General features: G+C 46.4%; 1 protein-coding gene across 2 annotated transcripts in view; it reads left to right on the top strand.

Moving 5' to 3' along the window:
- PHYHIPL (phytanoyl-CoA 2-hydroxylase interacting protein like) overlaps positions 1 to 20677 on the top strand; it is a 95454-nt gene that overhangs the window by 21080 nt on the left and 53697 nt on the right. Inside the window, exon 1 of one of the 2 annotated variants that reach the window (XM_039547406.1) lies at positions 15124 to 15349. The exons of the other annotated variant lie outside the window; for it this stretch is intronic. Coding sequence (XP_039403340.1) covers position 15349 — 1 coding nt within the window. The 5' untranslated portion in view covers positions 15124 to 15348. Of the gene's footprint in view, positions 1 to 15123; positions 15350 to 20677 lie in introns of those variants that run through there. 2 annotated transcript variants of the gene reach the window in all.

Here is a 20677-nt window from a genome sequence, read left to right as displayed (position 1 = left end):
TAGGAATGTAACCATGCCAGTGCACCTATTAATTTTGTCATGTTTGCTGTACATTTATGATTATTACATTATTGGTCACTGATCCTATGAATTGTGTCAAAGTGTACAATCACAAGTTAAGTGGGTGCTTTCAATACTGCCAGCCGTTCTGCAGGATATGTTGGGCACTAATCAAGATAATTCATCTTCCAAACAATAGAGATTTTTTGAGTAACAAACACTTTAACAATATTTTGTGCAAGTTAAAAGCAAGTACATTAAAACCTTATTCAATTTATGGAATTGAGCTTAAAGAAGGGGAAGGAACATTCTTTTCCATTTTAGCTACACATACATTAACCCTGGGTCTCACAGATCACTATATGTGAAGATGTGGTTGTCCTTAATGTACCCCAGCGTGGAGTAGTAAGGGTAGGAATGTGGTTCCTGCTGCTATGTGGAACATTGGTGTAGGGAGGTGCTGAAATAGAGTTCTCCATGGACTTCAAAGGGAGGCAAGTCCAGGATTGTTGAACCTGTAGGTCCACAAGAACAGCTATTGAGTATAGGGTGATGACCTTGAACACTGGCATTTTCCACAGGCTGAGGGTGATTTTAGCTGGTATCTCACTCCTGAGGGTAACAAAGGCACAGAGAGCACAGCTGTTGCTGGCATCCCAAAGTCGCCATGGCTCATATAATGATAGCCTGTGTACTGCAGTGGTGCCTGCTGAAGTTATCACCAACTGGTGTGGGAAAGTGTCTTACCACAGAGGAAGAAATAAGGCTGCCATCCCTAGGAGCCTTCAGGAGAGGATTGCAGAGTGCCTCCATGGAAGCTTTATCGAGATCTCACTTTGTTCATAAACAAACTGCTCTGCCAATCTCCCCCCTTACTCAGGCCCTGCCTAACTCTATAGGGGAATGAAAAGCTGATAACTCTGCCTCTCTTTACTCATACTAGAAGAGGTAGTGGTACAACAAATCCATGAAAAGTCTATAGCTGTGTCCTGCTAAGTTGGGGGTGTTATCATTGTAATGGAAAATACATTTATACACTTACCTGAAGCTCCTTCCCCTGCATTGGGCTGATCCATGCTCAGCTGCCAGGACTGACTAGATTGTGGAGTTTCAAATGCCTGGCTTGTGGCATAGCAGGACCCCTCAATCACATGTCCCCTATCCTCCTCCTCTTCCTCTTCCTCACTGTTCATGGCAGGGGTCTGTGACTCAGGCTCCTCAGAGGTAGCCACAGTGTTCTTGCAGGGTGGTGGAGTCTCCACCAAATATGGCAAGCAGCTCATTGTAAAAGTGGCAGGTCTGCAGCTCAGCATCGGATCGACTGTTGGCCTCCCTTCTGATATGCCTGCCTCAGTTCCTTCTCTTTCACAGAGCACTGCTGCTGATCCCTGTAATACCTCTTCTCCTGCATCCTACATCAGTGGTGAGCTGGAGCCGGTTCCCACAGGTTCCCAAGAACTGGTTGCTAAAATTAGACCTCCATGGAGAACCGGTTGTTAAAGGGCCAGGGGGTGGGCAAAGAACTCCAGTCCATGGGCCGGACCATCCTGTTGCTCCCAGGATTCTAAGCTGGGGAGGCTGAGGCTCCCCCAGCCCTTCCCCCGCTTCCCCCCAGCTGCAGCGTGGCCAACCGCCGGCATAAGCTGGGCAGCTCAGCTGAGCTCCGGAGTTGTTGCTTTGAGCTGCCAGCAAGGTAAAGGGGGAGGGGGCTGCAAGCTCTAGGGCTGCTGGGGGGGCAAGTGGGGCAATTTGCCCCAGGCCCTGCAGGGGCCCCCGGCCCCACGAGTATGTCTCCCCTTGCCCCGGCCCCTCCCCCGCTCTCCCCCCTTAAATCAGAACTTTTTATAGGGAACCGGTTGTTAAAATTTTGGCAGCTCATCACTGTCCTACATACAATTTGCTCATCCCTGTCCACATTTCTATGGCTGGTCCATAGATGTGCGTGCACAGCCTTTTCTCCCCACATGCCCAGGAGATCCAGTATCTCCTATGTACTTCAGAATGTGTGTGTATCTGGTGTGGTCAGCTGGGCAGTGGCTCACAACAATGGAAAACTGGCAGGTGTGCTCACCAAACTGGGCAATCAGGAAAAGGAATTTCAAAAATTTCTAGGGCTTTAAAAGGAAGGGAGAAGGGCTTCCAATCTCCATGACTGCTGGGCAGTGAAGTTCACAATTGTGACCAGACTGGTCAGTGCTGGGCATTGTGGGACAGCTGAGGGAGGACTATCAAGGTCAACATTGACCAACCATGGCTCAACACTGCTTGGGAGGTGGTTACTATATCAGTGTAATGGAAAGTTTACATTTATGGGAGCCAAATTTAAGAGTAAACACATGCACAACTAAGTTGATGCAAGGCGGCTTCCAGTGACCTAACTCTGTAGTGTAGATCAGGCCACCCAGATGCCCCTTGGTTCTCAGACATTTTTATTGGATGTAGTTATTCAATCTATCATACTCAAAGTCTTTCAAAGGAAAAATAAATGCAAGCAATATGTTCTGTAGTACTGTCTATGAACAAAACTCTAGCAATGTGTCATCATTCTCAAGAGATAGCTCATTAGTTAAATGTAAACAGCCTGTGCATCCTCCTCCTCTGTTTTTATTCCCAGTATCTACTATAAATGCCATATAAATTGCGTCTTTTACATTATTTATTACGTTGACATCTTCATCTGTGTAAGTTTTCATAACAGATTTAATTTGACTGAATTGGTCTGTATCTGTTTATTTCTTTCTGATTATATAGTAGTTGCCACTCTTTAGCTTATTCATGATTTTGCCAGTTCCCTGTGGGTCAATTGTTCTGCTCATAAATAAATAACTTCTGCACTGGTTCTTCTTTCAAAGCTTGCTCATGTCGATTCCATTCTAGGTGTGTGTGCGCCCACGTGCGGGGTTGTCGGAGATTTTTGCCTTAGCGGTATCCGTAGGGCTGGCTGTGGCATCCTCTTGAGTGCTGTGCTCATGCTCCTCTCAGTTCTTTCTTACCACCAATGGTGGTTAGTCAGAGCACTTTTCCTTGCTTAGCAAGGGCTAGCGGTTTTCATCTTTGGACTTTGTGCCTTAGGGCCTTGTATATAGTTAATTCTTTAGTAGTTAGTGTTAAGCAGTTCCATGGTCGGGAGCGCTGATGTATGCCTTCCTGCCAGTGCCATTGATTCACAGGGTCCTTGTGAAAGTCAAGCAAGACAGAGCAAAGATTATCCTGGTAGCCCCCACATGGCCTTGCCAGCACTGATTTGGCACATTGCTGAGCCTTTCGGCAGCTATCCCGCTGATCTACTGTCCCAGAGCCATGGCAGTTTGTTGCACCTGAACATGGTGGCACTGCACTTGATGGTTTGGCTACTGCCTGGCTAAGCATGGATGAACGGGCATGCTTGACCCCGTGTTCAGCAGGTCTTTCTGGGCAGCAGGAAACCCTACACCAAGGTGACCTACCTGGTGAAGTGAGAAAGGTTCATGTGTTGGGCCTCAGAGCAGCATATTCAGGCCTCAGAGGCCTAGCTGCAGGACATCCTGGATTATTTGCTGCACCTCAGGCTCCAAGGCTTGTCCCTCTCTTCAACCAAGGTCCAGCTGGCCACCATTTTGGTGTTCCATCCTCTGTACCAAGGCAGATCTATCTTCACACACCATATGATGACACATTTTTGAAGGGTCTGGAGTGCAAGTCCGAGACCCAGTTCCTCCCTGGGACCTGAATCTTGTGCTGTCAAGGCTCGTGGGATCTCCCTTTGAGCCTTTGGCTTCCTGCTCTCTGCAGCTTCTCTCCTGGGAAGGTTTCGTTCCTGGTCACGATAAAGTCGGCCTGCAGGATGTCTGAGATCAGGGCGCTCAACTTGGAGCTGCCTTATACGGTCTTCTACAAGACAAGGTCCAGCTACACCCACACCCGGCATTTCTGCCTAAGGTCGTTTCCCAGTTTCATACTGGCCAGGACATATACTTACCAGTCTTCTTTCCAAAGCCTAATGTGTCAGATGAGGAATACGGGCTACACATCCTGTCCTTCTACATAGATAGAATTGAAGCTGTTTTGTAAGTCAACGCAGTTGTTCGTTGCGGTGGCAGACAGTTTAAAAGGTTGCCCAATGTCTGCTCAAAGGATCTCGTTCTGGATCACGGCCTGTATCCGCTACTGCTATGAGCTAGTGAAGGTGCCTCTGACGGCGATTGTGATGATACACTCGACTAGGGTACAGGCATTATTGGCAGCCTTCCTGGCACAGATACCGATCCAAGAGATCTTTCAGGCCACTATCTGGTCGTCCATCTACCTGTTCGCTTCTCATTATGCACTGACCCAGCAAGCTCGAGACAACGCTGGCTTTGGCAGAGCAGTACTGAAAGCCGCAAGACTGTGAACTACGAGCCCAGCTCTGTTGATACTGCTTGTGAGTCACCTAGAACGGTATCAACGCAAGGAAGCACTCGAAGGAGCAAAAACGGTTACCAACATTTTCGTAACAGTTTGTTTTTCTTTGAGATGTGTTGCTCATGTCCATTCCATTACTCGCCCTTCTGCCCTGCTGTTGGAGTTAGGGTGACCAGATGTCCCGATTTTATAGGGACAGTCCCAATTTTGGGGACTTTTTCTTATATAGGCTCCTATTAGCCCCCCTCCCATCCCGATTTTTCACACTTGTTGTCTGGTCACCCTAGTCCAGGGGTGGGCAAACTTTTTGAGCTGAGGGCCACATCTGGGTGGGGAAATTGTATGCAGGGCCGGGGTGGGGGTTGGGGTGCAAGAGGGAGTATGGGATGTGGGAGGGGGTGTGGTGTGCAGGAAGGGGCTCAGGGCAAGGGATTGGGGCAGAGGAGGGGTGCAGGGCATATGAGGGAGCTCAGAAGGGGGTTGGCGTGCAGGAGGGGTGCCGAGTGTGAGAGGGGGCTCAGGGCAGGGGGTAGGGGTGCAGGAGGGGTGGGAGGTGCAGGCAGAGGGCTTAGGACAGGGAGTTGGGGGGCAGGGTGCAGGAGGGGTTCGGGCTCCGGCCCGTGCCACTTACCTAAAGCGGCTCTGGGGTGGCAGCGGTGCGGGCAGGCCAGGGCAGGCTCCCTGCACGCCTGCCCTGGCCCCACGCTGCGCCGTTCCGGAAAGCGCTGTGGCCCCTGGGGGAAGGGGGGTGGAGGGCTCCGCATGCGCTGCCCTTGCCGCGCCTCCAGGTACCTCCTCCAAAGCTCCCATTGGCCATGGTTCCCCATTCCCAACCAATGGGAGCTGCGGGAGGCAGTGCCCGGCGGCAAGGGCAACACATGGAGCCCTCTGCCCCCCCGCCCCTGGGGGGCTGCAGAGAAGTGGTGCCAGCCGCTTCTGAGACCGGTGTGGGGCCTGCAGCACCACGGGGGACAATCCCACAGGCCGGATCCAAAGCCCTGAGGGGCTGGATCCGGCCCGTGGGCCGTGGTTTGCCCACCCCTGCCCTAGTCGGAGTTGTTGGCAAGAAGGAACTCAGAGGGCATAAGGCCGTCGGCGCCTGATGTACCAACACATGAGCATAGGACTCCAGGGGGCACCACAGCCGGCCTAATGGATATCGCTAAGGCAAAAATCTCCGATGATCATGCACGTGGGTGCATGCACATCTATAATGGAATGGACATGAGCAACACATCTCGAAGAACAACAGTTACGAAAAGGTGGCTGTTTTTTATGGAAATCTAGTCTCATCATAATTTTTAAGGTTTTATCATCATTCACCTCTTTAGCATTATAACAAATTGAGGAATATACCATTGCATTTCTGAATTTTGACCAGATTATTACATTTCCTGACTATCTAGATAATGTATTTGTTTCTTAGATGATTATGTGTACTTCCTTCCTATAAAAAGAATATCATCCCAATGAGCAGCAAAACTCTGAATGTTTCAGAACCACATTTTAATGTCTAGAGAACCCGCACTTATCAAAAGTGAAGTTCTGGTGATGCTAAAGTGTAGAGAATTGTAAAAATGGAGTCTAGTTGCTGTGTTTAAATCAGAGGAAAATACAAAATGTAAATTGATGCATGGGGGGAGGGATAGCTCAGTGGTTTGAGTATTGGCCTGCTAAACCCAGGGTTGTGAGTTCAATCCTTGAGGGGGCCATTTAGGGATCTGGGGCAAAGATCTGTCTGGGGATTGGTCCTGCTTTGAGATGGGGGTTGGACTAGATGCTCTCCTGAGGTCCCTTCCAACCTTGATATTCTATGATTCAATATTAGAATAGAAAGAAAAAGCATAAATATTAGCAAAGCAATTCCTCTGAGAATGAAATGATGGTTTAATACACTGACAGGTTCTTTAACCATATGTAGGAAACTTGAAATTTCCTTTCTGGGACTTAACTCAAAATGTAGATGCCTCTTTGCCTTACAGGGAATCTAGATCATGATAAAGACAGGGTATGACTCTGCCTGGGGCAACGAAAAGAAAGATAAGGGTGATTTCCCAGTCTCTAAAGGAGCCCCCACCCCTTTTCTGGATACTACTAGATCACCCCTGCAAGAGATGAGTTATTCCCAGTACTGAGTTAGGGGGTGGTTTTGACATATGGGCCAGATGTCCACTACATAGCATCCTGTTCTTTACTATAATTTCAACCAGTTTGCCTGATACTGAAATTACGTTTTCTGGCCTGTAATTGCCAGGATCACCTCTGGAGCCTTTTTAAAAACTTGGTGTCATGTTAGCTATCCTCCAGTCATCTGGTACAGTAGCTGATTTAAATGATAGGTAACATACCACAGTTAGTAGTTCTGCAATTTCATATTTGAGTTCCTTCATCTGGTCCTGGTGACACATTACTGTTTTATCAATTTGTTTCAAAACCACCTTTAATGACACCTCAATCTGAGTGAGTTCCTCAGATCTGTCACCTAAAAAGAATGGCTCAGGTGTGGGAATTTCCCTCACATCCTCTGCAGTGAAGACTGATTCAGAGAATTCATTTAGTAACTCCACAATGGCCTTATCCTTGAGAGCCCCTTTAGCACCTCAGTCGTCTACTGGCCACAGTGATTGCTTAGCAGGCTTCCTGCTTCTGATGTACTTAAATTTTTTTTGCTGTTAGTTTTTGAGTCTTTGGCTAGTTGCTCTTCAGATTCTTTTTTGGCCTGCCTAATTATACTTTTACACTCGACTTGCCAGAGTTTATGCTCCTTTATCTATTTTCCACAATAGGATTTAACTTTCAATTAAATCAGAGGTCAAATGCCTCTGAAAATCGTTAATAAAAATTATTATAAATTAATGGTTGGTTTATTGTCTGGTCCTAGCCTTTCCCTATCTAATCAGTTGCCTACATGTGTATGGATGGTAGGATTGCCATACACTTCCATCATAAAAAAAGCATCTATTATAGCACCTGAGGTACAGTACAGATAGCATCTTCTGGTTTTTTATTCTATTTTATTTCGTATTGAAATTGTAATCCTGGATCTCATTGTGAGGTAATCATAGATCATGAAGGAGTTTTGAATACATGATCGTGAGTTAGCTGAATTCAATTGATTAAGACCTAGTTAGGAACAAATAGTTGCACAGTATGTCTAATGGTTAGAGCAGAGGAGTTGGAGTCAGGAGGTCTGAGTTCAATCCCTTGCTCTGGAGGATGTGTCGATATTGAGCTTTCTCTTGCCATTTCACTATTACCTGGTCAGCTGCACTCACAGTAGCATTGGTGGTAGTTTTAGTGTGGACAAGGTACCACGATTTTTACCACTGTTTCATCTAACCCTGCTCAGATCAAATCTAGATGGCATGATGGTAACAACGCTGGCAGCCAACAGCACTTTGTCTACACTAGAGCACCCACTCGTTGCCATCATTGGAGCTGCACTAGTGTTAATGCAATGGTGGGAGAGATTAAGAAAAAGTAGAATATAGGCAAGGCCACAGTGTGATCTCAGGTGAAGCACTTAATCTCTGTGCTTCAATTTATCCATCATTAAAATGGGGATAATAATTCCTACCTCCCTTACAGGTCTCTTGTAAAGTGCTTTGGAATCTTCAGATGATAGAATCATAGAATCGTAGGACTGGAAGGGACCTCGAGAGGTCATCTAGTCCAGTGCCCTGCACTCATGACAGTGCTAAGTATTATCTGGACCAGTGAAAGGGATTACATAAGTACAGTATTATAAAAGAAACTTGGTGCACAGAATTATTAGTGGCAGACTAAAACTTTTAAAAATATCTTTATAGAATGAGGAAAAGAGGGAAAGGAAAGTTTTCTAGAAGGTACTACAAGGGAAACTCAGCAGGAATTTACTATACTTCAGTGAAAATGAGGAAAATTGAAGACAATTGACCACTGTGGGCTATTCACAAAAGTAACCATAAAAATGAATTGCAATAGAAAAGAAAAACTGAAGAGAGCAAAACAGGCTTTTATATGGCAGGAGTTGGGTCCTGAAGGAAAAAAACAAGGGTAGCAAGATTATGATATTTGCCCAGGGGGAGGGAGGGGTTAAGGTGATACATATTAAGTCTCTTTGTAACTCCTAAAGGGACAATGCAACAAAATGTTGTTTAACCAAAAAGAACTTTCATTGAAAACTTTGTAATAAGGAGATAAAATTTGGAGCCAGGTCATATTCTTACTAAAGTGAATGGGACTTTTGCCATTGACTTTAATGAGAGCAGGATTAGACCCTTGAATAATGACTTGGTTAAGAAATACATGATATAATTGTGAATTTCTAGAAAATAGGAACTCAAAATTACTTAAAAATAAGCACTTGAACAGGCCCTTGTGAAGTGCACCCTAGGGTATCTATAGAATTTTCTAATCAGCTAGTAATTTTTTTAAAAAAATCAGAGAATTGGAGAGGTATCAGGGGACTGGTTGAGTGTGAGCATATCACAGGTCTTTAAAAATGGAATAAAGAGTAACTCTGGAAACCACTGTCCTATGAGCATAACTTCCAAGCTGAAAGAAATGGAGTAACTATTTGAAGGGAAAAAAAAGTATGTGCATAGAAGTGAATAGCATCATGGGACCAGATATAACAGAATAAATCAAGTTAGACAAACTAGATAGCCTTTTTGGTAGTTTTTTTTTTCATAGACAAAGCTAGAAGATGTACAGAATATAGAGTTACATTTGGACTTCAGTAAGGCATTTGATACAGTGCTACATGATAGCTGAAGGGAAATAATGAATCCAGTTGGCCTGGGCAGAAATACGATTCAATGGATCAAAAGCTCATCACTGAATGACTGAATAAGGCTATGTTTATGTCACGGAGGTCATGGAAGTCATGGAATCCGTGACTTCCAGAGACCTCCGTGCAGTGCCATCCCTAGCGGGGTGCAGGGCCCAGGACATAAGCACCGAGTTTCTAATCTCCTGGGGGGTGCTCCCTGGCTCTGCCTAGGCCCCACCCCCACTCCACCCCCTCTCCCAAGGCCCACCCCGCCTCTTCTCCTCCCCCAGCACCTCCTGACACCACAAAACATCTGATCTGTGGTAGATGCTGAGAGGGAGGAGGAGGTGCTGATTGGTGGGGCCCACCAGCAGGCAGGAGGCTCTGAGGGGACAGGGACGTTGTGGTAGGGGAGCTCCTCCTCACCCTGCCTCACCTCACCACCCGCCTCCTGCGGGGACCCCCACAGTGCGGGGCCCGGAGTGGTCTCCCTGATTCGCCATACCCAAGGGACAGCTCTGCCTCCCTGACATTCTCTGCTTCAGTCCCAGGGGCTGCAGCACTCTGGAGCTGACAGCTGGTGGGGCCCTGGCAGGGTTCCAGCGACAGGCGAGAGCAGTGACAGGGGCCCCCTGCAAAGTTCCAGTGACAGTTGACAGACTCCTGAGGGGGACCTCCTGAGGGTTCCAGCGACAGGCGACAGCCTCGCGTGGGGGGAGGGACGCCTCTTTGGGAAATATGGTCACCCTGCAGCTCCCAGCTGCTGTGGGCGGATGGGGAACCCCACAGCTCCCAGCCACTACGGTGGTGGGGAAAACCATGGCGCCACAGCAGCAAAAGTCAGACAAGTCACGGCTTCCGTGAATTTCTGTTTATCGCTCCTGACCTATCCATGACTTTTACTAAAAATAACCATGACAAAATCTTAGCCTTAATTATAAATGGTAGTCCACATAGTCGAGGATAAGCTTTTAGTGGGGTCCTACAAAAATCAATGTATGGCCCTATTTTGTTCAACATCTTCATAAACTATCTGTAGCATAATGAACTAATTAAATTTGCAAATGATACTAAACTAGGAAGAGTGATAAACAATACAGCGGATATAGAAAAATTATAAAAGGATCTAGAGGTTCTCTAAAGATCTAGGATTAATAAAATGAGGTTTAACTTGTGTAAAAGCAAAATAATAAATTTGAGGAATGAGATTTCTAAACAGCAACACAATCTCTTGAGGACTCTGTGTTCATAAGACAATAAATAGATTACATGGAAATAATTTGGTTTCTTCCTGTATGTCTGAGGGCAGCAGAATGGGTACAGTTTTCTTTTAATTGCTTACAGTTCACTCACTGGGATGGAAATTGGAGATCCAGATTACAGAATAGGGGTTCAGTCTTTTGTTTCAGTGTACGTCAGTTGAATAAGAGGGACAGATTAAGTTATACATACTATATAGGTTTGTGACTAGACCCTCTCCCTCATCCTGAGATAATACTTCAAGATGTGTGCATCTCAATGGAGAGTTAACTACACCTAGGAGTTGTGAGCCCTGCCAACAACCACTTCAGCAGAGGACTCTATATGCGGCCAGCCCACCTACCCAAGTAGGTACACCCTGGCTGCTGGGCTATGTACTGGTGGGGAGTGGGGGGCTGCTGCTACCTCTGAGGGAGGGAGATGGGACTCCTAGTGCTGCACCTCAGGGGAAAGGGTCCTTCGTTGACATTCGTGGGGGAAGAAGGAGGACTCATGCCACTGCCCCTGTTTCTTTGAGTGGAAATAGGGGCTTCTGGCCATTCCAAGCAAGAGAGTAAAAAAACACAGGGAGCCTCATGTCATAGCATGTCTAGGGCCTTGGAGCGCCTAGTGTCCATGCTATTTTGACTGTCGTGTGAAAACTAGGCTGTCTCATGTCAAAAATTAATTGTACCCTCATGGTTTATATTAAGATTAATATTAAAATTTTCTTCTTGTGATGCCATCACCTGTCAAAGTCTCTGGCTTTCACCCTAATCTCAAAGTATTTTGTGATTACATCCCCCACAAGCCTTTGGAATGATATCCCATAAACCACATTGTTACAATGTAACTGCTGCTAAAGATGAAGAATGACTATAAGATAGCAAATATTTATTTCCAGGTAAATAAAATATAACATTTGATTAATATCTGTTACGGTCCATCCTAAATGCAGAAGCCTACCTTTGATGCTTTCCACATTTTCTGTACTTAATTTTTTTTATCCTGCTGAAATGGAAATACCAATATAAACAAAAAACAAATATAAAATCCTTTTTTCCACTCCCCTGCAAGCCATCCATGTAGCTTCTCTGCACTCTCTGCTTCCACAGCCCACTATGTAATAAATAGATGCCTCTCTTACCTGGGGGCAGGGAAGACCTGGGAACTTGGGGTCATGCCATTGACTGGAAAAGGATATTTTTTTCAACTGTAAATGAAACCCAGAAATATGAAAAGGAATTATTATCTAAATTACAAAAATTCAGTTGCCTCACAGAGCTCCCTGCCTTACTCAGCCTCTGAGCCTACTGAACTCACAGTGGTGCCAAGTCTCATGATTTTGTCATGGGTTTCTTGATAATTATTGTTTTCCTTAAAGCCCCAGCTCCTGTAGTCAAGTAGGTGTGTGATGATTTCAACCTGCATTCTTAAAGAAAAAGTAAGTTTCTAGCCCTCATGGCTCTGGAGAAATCTTCAAAATGTGACCCCAGTGCATCCTAAAGGCTCAAAAAGCAGAAGGTAAATAAAAAGAACACCAAATCTATTATTTTTACATAATTTCATGATTTTAAAGCCAATCTCGTGATTTTTGGTGAGCCTGACTCATGATTTTTGAACAGTTGGGATTGACAGTACTGATAGTGGTAACCTAGTATATGAGAAGCAGAACATAGTAATGAGGAGGAAGGGGTACACAATCCCATTTCTCCCATGCTTCCTAATCCTTGGATGGGACTGGCTTTTCTGCTAGCAAGCATGTGTGTAGGGGGCATGTGCCCAGGTAACAGGAGGGCAGCGTGAATTTCTCTTTTAACTGGAAACCCTGCAGCAACATAATTGTGACCCACCTTGAAAGTCATGGCCCCCAGGCTATGAAACAGCAGCAGAGATGATTTACTGTATCCAGAAAAAGTGTGTGATATGTCTCACGTTTCCCTGATAGGCATGACACGTGCTACAAAATGCTGCCTCCACTACTGCATAAAGTTGCAGTGCATAACAGGTATGCTCCCTTGTTCAGCTGTATAAATCATGTTTGGAAATATCCTATTTATCTGTTGCTGAAAATGCTAAAAGCTAGCTAGATTGATGTTGTGGTAAAATCTCTGCAAGCTTTTGCAGTCCTACATACACAACGCTGTACTGTCTCTAATATTGTGCTGCCACTGTCAGCCTTTCGCTTACATAATGTTGACCCATATTTGTGAGATGTGACATTTTTGCTAAACACTGTCTGGGATAATCTGTCATAGAACAAACTTTCTGCTTATATGATGAGACTTTGTCTTCTTTGACAAACCAAAATGTGCTTGAGTGTTACTCCTTATTAGGGAGATAACCACAGCACAGTACTTTCTCAGGTAAGAGAAATATTAAGGAAAGTGCTGTGTGCTTTGAGACACTTTGGGGCAAATTATTCCCGATGTGATTCCATTAAAGTCAGTGGAGTGGCCCTAGGGATGGAATTGTCCCCTGGATTTAAAAAAATGCTTGGATGCCCCTCCATTTATGGAGCTGGCTATTGGCTGTACACTGGCATGTATTTTGAAGTGCCCTCAAAATGCTGCCACAGCCAGATCCAGAGAGCATGCTCCATGCTTCTGAAAAGCAGAGCTGTGGTAGGGTTTGGCTGCCCTAATAGTGCACTGAGGTCCACCGGTATTCGTGGTTTAACCATTCTTTTCTTCAAAAAGGCATAATAGTTTGGGTATAAAAATGGATATAGATAAAGTGGAGGCTGTTTGCTACAAGACAGCTGAGAGGCTAATGGCCTTGGGGGAATTGGAACACACCCAAGGCTGACTGTTCTCAGAGCTCAGTACAAAATCCATCTTTTCTCAGAAGTTTTCCTTAGGTAATAGAAAATGGGGGGAAAAAAAAGAGAAGGAAGAAAAAAACCTGTGTGGGAGGGGAGGGAAAATGGGAATTCTCCAGGTATTCAAGAACAGTTAATTTTTTATTAACTGTAAATTGTAATACTGTGTTTGGGAACTAGGTAATATGATTGTGGGGGCTGTATAAATGTCTTTCATCACTGTAGAAATGAATTAATAGAGGAGGAGAGATTGAGAGACTAAAGAGCATCAACTTCAAGGAATGAAAGGACTTCTTCAGGGTGGTGCAGGAAGGAAATACCTGGAGCAATTATATGAAACAGAAGTAAGTAAAACTCAGCCTTGACATCAGGAGAGTTTTGTGCAATATTAACAGTTACAATAGCATGGAGCAATGTTCGCTCTATTTTGTTTGTGTATATGGAATAAATGCCTGCCAGAGCTGAAATTAATAACCAATGAGTGCAGTCTTTCAAGAATCCCATTCCTTCCCCCCTTTCTCTACCTTCACCCTCATTCAGTCTATATATTCACTTTTTCCTCTCCTTCTCTCTTGACTCATGCTGTCCCTCCACATTCATTTCATATTCTGTGTTTAATATTGTTTCCCTTCTACTGCTCACTCCCCATTTCACTCTCTTTTTCCCCTCACACACTCTCCATCCTGTCGCTGCTGAATCCCACACATCCCTCACTTTTGGTTTGGGGAAGAAAAAGAGAAGGAGAGAGACAGAAAGAGACAGGGGGAGTGGGTGGGAGGGATAGGACCAGGGGAGTACTGCAGAACCTTTTCCTCACATCCTGCATTGGGAGTACCAGAGGCCACCATGGGAAGGGAGGACCCAGCTCACAGCACCACTGAAAGTGCTTTTTGAGGAGGGAGTCCCAGAGCCACTGCCCCATAACTTGTGGGTATTGGAAGCAGCTGGGAGGAATGGGATAACCCCAGAACCCAGTGGAGAGCAAGTCCCATGTTGCAAGTACCTATCTGTGTATGGAGCTTGCTGACAGGGATGCAGCTTACGGTGAACCTTGGGGAAGGACTGGGAGTCTGATAAAGTAGATAGACTTCTAGTCACCATTTCATATCCAGAGGAGTTTGGTAGTGGGCAAAAGTTATGACGATCTGAATGCCATGTGGTGGCCTATGTGAAATGAGTTGATGGTCTGAGTCCATATCAAATGAACAAGTGTCAGTATTCCAAAACCTATCACTACAACTCAGAGGATTTCTGAAACTATCAAAAAGGTGCCAAAAGTAGTTACTGTGATGAGAATTCCTATGTACTAGGAAATGGACTGATATCAACTCATTTCAGGAAGGCTACCAGACAGTAGGTAATCACATTCAGGCACTGCCCACCTGATTTTGAACTTAAACCAGCAACCTAGAGGTGAAAAGCTCTATATTCAATTATTAGAGACATACAGAACTCCAGAATTTTTATTCTTTAATCTGCATTTATTGGCTTTTGTGGCAGAGAGGAGCTGAACTTTTCTAAGCAAAAATGATAACAGTAAATGTAAAAAGATAACAGCTGTACAAAGTTTAAATGTCAGTAAACTTCTTTTCCTATGGCTTTATGGCCCTATTTTCCACTTCCTTCAATCCTACTGCTTATTCCTGAACTTGTTAATTGACTAACTCACAGAACATTCTCATCTGAGAATATGAAACCTTATTTCCAACAAAATTAGCTTTGGCACACCTCAGGATTTTTCTCATTACCCCCAGAACATATTTCAGCAAAGCAAGGAGGTAGTATATGAGCTTAACAAGCTGGCTTGCCCCTTAGGGGCTGGAGCTAGCTAACTGTAAGTACAGAATGAGTCACATCTGGGAGAAATCAGGGTGATTGCCCTATAAAGAATGTCAGGAGGCTACAATGAAGGAGAGAAGCCCAGGAAACTGTAGGGAATATCCCAAAACCAAGGGAGCTATGACAGAGAGGAGCCCAGGGAGCAGGAGGCTCCTGTGGAGAAACATGAATGGACTTTGGGACTAGAAGTTTGGGGGCCTAGAGGCCAGTGCCAGGAGGCTAAGCTCCAGCTAGGAAGAGCTAGGAGGATAGCTTGTGAGAACAGACTGGGACAGAAGAAGAGCTCTGGCTGGGAGAGAAGAAATCAGAGCTAAGTATGGACAATTATATGGTGATGGATTTTATTTTGGGACTCCGAGTATTGAGAACTGGCTTTTGTTATGAAAAGAGCCCCAAGCAGGGACTGTTGCCTGCCTGAAAGCCTGTTTGCAGCTGTTCAGAGGCCTGTCAAAAGGGGCCCAGAACCTGCAAAGCAACCTCTGGCTTGGTAAACAACCACCTGACTACAATGAGGAATAGCTTAAATTAATTCCTCATCCTTGTGTCTTGCACTGTAATCTATAATAATCACTCTGCTCTCCCCATCCTGCCAAGATGGGTATGGACAATATTAATTCCATTGAATTGTTCTATAATTAAAGGAATAAGAACTGAGGTCACATCTACACAACAAAATTATGTCAACCAAAGTTGCGGCGGCTGTATGCATCACTTGTGCATGTGCACATGATACTACTTGAGTTGGGGGTGCACATCCTCATCATGAGCATTTGTATCAATGCAGAGTGAAGTGCAATGTGGGTAGTTTACCCAATGTCCAACTCACCACCATCCAGTATGGGGTGTATTGACAAGATTTTGCGATGTCTCTTGGGGCTGAAACAAATTGTTCAGGCATGACTGACTGGTAGCATAGGTTCAACTTCCCATAATGCAGTGTTTTTCCATCCCATAATTTCATCTGCAACCCATAATATTTCCTGCCTCTTTTCAAAATGCCTGCAAACTGACGTGTCCCTCCTCTCAGTCTGCCATCTCTGACAGAAGCATGAAGCTTGCGCAGCTCTGCACTATTGTCATGAGTAAGGCTACGTTTTAGTCACAGGTATTTTTAGTAAAAGTCTTGGACAGATCATGGGGAATAAACAAAAAGTCATGCCCTGTGACCTGTCCATGACTTTTACTAAAAATATCTGTGACTAAATCTTACCGGCTGGGAGGGGGGCACTCCTGAAGACTGCTTCCGGGGGAGAGGGGGAGCATAGGGCGATGCTTCTGCTGTGGGGGGGCAGCCCAGGGCCTTGCTGGAGAGGGGTATGGCCTGGGGCCCCCTGCCGCTGCTGGTGTGGGTGGCCCATGGCCCTGCTGCCGCACTGTGCGGGGAGCCCGGTCTGGGAGCAGCTGGTGGCCCCACTGACGTTCCGGGTGGGGAGAGGCCAGGGCCTCCCCTGCTGCCGCCGCCACTGGTCCGGGTGCGGGATGGCCCGTGGCCCTGCCACCGCTCTGGGAGGGGGGTGGCCTGGCCCCTCCCCACCACCAGTCTGGGCAGGGGACGGTCTGGGACCCCACCACCGCTGCTGGTCCAGGTTGGGAACAGCCTGTGGCCCCGCCGCCACTGGTGCAGGAGAGGACAATGCAGGGCCACATGACTGCCACCACTGGTCTGGGCAGGGGGCAGCCTGGAACCCCGCCACCACTGCCACTGGTCCCAGACCGCTGCTCTAGGGCAGGGCCGGGGACCAGCTGCCTGAGGCTGCCAGAGCAGCGGCTGGTACAGCTGGCCCCCAGGCTTCCCCAAGTGCTGGGGTGGTCCTGGGGTCAGACGTACCAGCACTTCAGAATTCACAGAGGTCACGGAAGCCGTGACCTCTGTGAATGACTCACAGCCTTAGTCATGAGCATTGCAAACACAGGGCAACTGATCCTGCAGTATTTGTGGAGCTATGGGGAACATGATTTCTTGGAGGCTAGTGGAGGCTAGATTGCTGTGGGACATGGAAAGAAACATGCTGGTGGCATTCATGGAGTAGCTGCATATGGTGGATTGATGGTTCTGGGCCTGAGAAACAAGCTCTGAGTGGTAGGACACATTGTCATGCAGGGTTGGGATGACGAGTAGTGGCCGCAGAACTTTTGGATGCATTCCTGGATCTGTGTGCCGAACTTGCCCCAGCCCTCCAGTGCAGTGACACCAAAATGAGAGCCATGCTGACAGTTGAGAAGTGAGTGGCGATTGCACTGTAGAAACTTGCTACACCTGTTTTGCAAACAGTCAGGAATCAATTTGGAGTCAGGAAATTCAGCACAATTGTCATGCAAATGTGCAGGGCCATTAATCACCTCCTGCTATGCAGAACTGTGTCTCTGGGCAATGTGCAGACCATAGTGAATGATTTTGCAGAAATGGGGTTCCCATTTGGGGTTCCCAAACTGTGGTAGGGTGATAAATGGCACCCATATCCCTATTTTGGCACCAGACCACCTTGTCACAGAGTACATCAACAGAAAGGACTACTTTTCTATGGTAATGCAAGCACTGGTGGATCACCGGGGATGCTTTACTGATATCAGTGTGGGCTGGTCAGGGAAGGTGCATGACACGCACATCTAACAACACACAGGACTGTTCAGAAAGCTGCAAGCAGGGATTTTCTTTCCCAACCAATGGATTACCATTCGGAATGTTGAAATACCAATAGTGATCTTGGGAGACCTAGCAAACCCCTTGCTCCCGTGGCTCATGAAGCCATATACCAGCCACCTCGACAGCACCAAGAAGCACTTCAACTACAGGCTCAGTAGGTGCAGAATGACAGTTGAATGTGCCTTTGGTTATCTGAAGGGTCGCTGGTGTTGTCCGTTTATGAAATTGGACCTCAGTGGGGAAAAATATCTCAATGGTTATTGGTGCCTGCTGTGTCCTGCATAATATCTGTGAAGCAAAGGGGCGGGGAGAGTTTCTGCTGAAGTGGAGGGTGGCAGTGGCATGGCCATCTGCTGAATTTGAATGATCAGATATAAGGGCTATAAAAAAAAGCTCAATATGGAGCTGTATGGCTCAGGAACATTAATAACATGCCAGAGCAGTATGTGTTTCTGTAATGTGTTCTACAGGCCTTGTTCTTTTGCAGCCCAGTATGAATCCTGCAATGAGTGCTGTGTGCATAAGAATATAACACTGCCAATGCACCTATTCATATTGTCTGAGAATGATGTTATTTTCTGTCGCAAAATGAAGTAACAGGAAATTTGGGGGTGTCAGATCTGTTCAGCACCAACCAGCATATGTTGTGAAATAATAAAGATGAATTATGTTCCCAAAAATATAATTTAATTCTGTAACATGAACCAGGCAACTAAAACACATTTAGAACTTCATAAAACTTAATAAATTAAGGCAACACAACTTATGAGGGGGTAAGAACAGTGATTTCCATTTCAGGTACACATACACCAACCATGTCTTTTTCATAAGTCAGCTGTGATTGTCTTTAATGCCCTCTGAGGTGGAGTGGTAGGGGTAATGCAGCAGCCCCTGATGTCATGTGGAATGTTGAGGAGGGAGGTGTAGGGGCGTCCTGACGCTGAGTTGGGTTGCAGAGCGGTGAGCATGGGATTCTTGGACCTGCAGGTCTACCACAGCATCTCTGTTTGCTGCCTGAAGGGCCCCATTATATTCTGGTGATGCTCCCTCTCCTTTTCTTGCTTGGATTCTCAGGCCTTTTTCCTCTCCACTCTTTCCATTTCCATGCTGTCTGCAAGGGTCAACCTCCACGCACTGGTCTCGTTCTCTGATGCAGCACAGGCTTGCAGCATCTCCTGAAACATGTCAACCTGAGTTATTTTCTTTCTTCTCTTTATCTGGTTCAGGCCTTCTTTTGGGTGTGGAGGGGGAAACCCTCAAGGCTACAGTAGCAGCAGATACAACCGAACCCGCAGAGGTACCATTGTCAGTGTATTCACAACAGAAATCAAAACTTAGGATACTGAACCCACTCCCCTTGAAACCCAAAAGTTGTAAGCACTACATTGACTTCTCCTTGGGACTGATACAGCATGGTGCCAGTCACAGCACCAGCCATGGTGAGTATGGCTCTGGGGAGAGGTGTGAGGGGTTAGCTCAGAGGCATGAATATATGTTTATAGAACAATGGGGCTGAATACAAGCACAGTTTTCCACAGGTGGTGGTGATTTCAGCTGATATCTCTCTCCTGAGGGTAAGAGAGGCCAAAAAAGCACAGCTGCTGATGGTGTCCTGATGCTGCCTGGGCCCGTATGCTGCTAGCCTGTGCACTGTAATGGTGCTTGTTGAAGTAATCACTGAATGATGGGAAAATATCCTACCACAGTGGAAGAAATAAGGCAGCCCTCCCCAGCAACCTTCGGCAGAGGATTGCAGAGTACCGCCATGAAAGTTTCATTGAGATCTCTATGGAGGATTCACAGGACATCCCAATGCACATAAAAAACTGCTCTGCTTAGCTCCCTCTGCCTAACTTCTGAGGAGAAAGAAAAGCAGATAGTAACTCTGTCTCTCTTGGTTGTTTCACTACCTCTTCTAGCACAAATAAAAAAACAAAAACAAAGTAAATCAACAGATGTATCCTGATACTTTGGGAATGAATTCTATCCCTGTAATTTCAAAACAAACGGCATACTTACCAGAGGTTCCTTCCCCTGCGTCAGACTCGTCCATGCTCAAGTGTCAGGACTGGCTGGACTGCGCTGTAGTCAGAAACATATCCTGGCTCACTGCATGGCTGGATCCCCTCTTTTCCCCCACCCCCCATATCACCTGTCCCCCATACTTCTCCTCTTCTTACTTGTCCACCTCTTCCTTCTCGCTGTTCATGGTGGAGGCTGTGATTCAGGCTCCTCCGAAGCATCCACAGGGCTCTTGCGGATAGTGGCGGGGTCTCTGCTGAGGATGGCACACAGCTCTTTGTAAAAGCAGCCGGTCTGCAGCTCTGCACCAGATAGACTGTTGGCCTCTCTTGCCTTCTGGTATGCCTGCCACAGCTCCTTGGCTTTCACATGGCACTGCTGCTGGTCCTCCTTGTAGCCCTTCTTCTGCGAGCAATCTGCTCAGAGATATCAATGCTGCTAGGGCTGGATCAGAGCTGTGCCTGCACAGCCTCTTCTCCCCACAGACTCGGAAGATCCAATGTCTCCTTTGTACTCCAGACAGGAGCGCGTCTGCAGTGTGCAGCTGCCGTGGTCAGCTGGGCCGTTGCACACGAAAGTGGGGAGCTGCTAGATGTGCTTGCCAAGCTAGGCAACCAGAACAAGGAATTTAAAAAAATGGTGGGATTTTAAAGATGAGGGGCAGCCACCTGGCCCGTGGGTAGCAGAATTCACAGCAGTGACCAGAATGGTCACTGTTGGGCATTGTGGAACAGCTCCTGGAGGCCAGTAACCGTCAATGTAAGTAGCACACTGTCTACAGTGCTATTGCATCAACCTAACTACATTGACCGTGATGCTACGGCACTCGGAGAGGTGGTGTTATTAAGTCAGTGTAGCAGGGCAGTTGTGAAATTTAAGTGTAACTGCATCCACAGCTAGGTTGAGGTAAGCAGCCTTGCCTCGACCAAACCATGTAATGTAGACCAGGCTTGAATGTGTATAGTGCAGTGGTGGG

The sequence above is a fragment of the Mauremys reevesii genome, linkage group 7, assembly GCF_016161935.1.
Source record: "Mauremys reevesii isolate NIE-2019 linkage group 7, ASM1616193v1, whole genome shotgun sequence".
In the NCBI taxonomy this organism is placed as follows: domain Eukaryota; kingdom Metazoa; phylum Chordata; order Testudines; family Geoemydidae; genus Mauremys; species Mauremys reevesii.
Note: the sequence above shows the minus strand (reverse complement) of the source record. Positions and strands in the feature narration are given on the sequence as shown.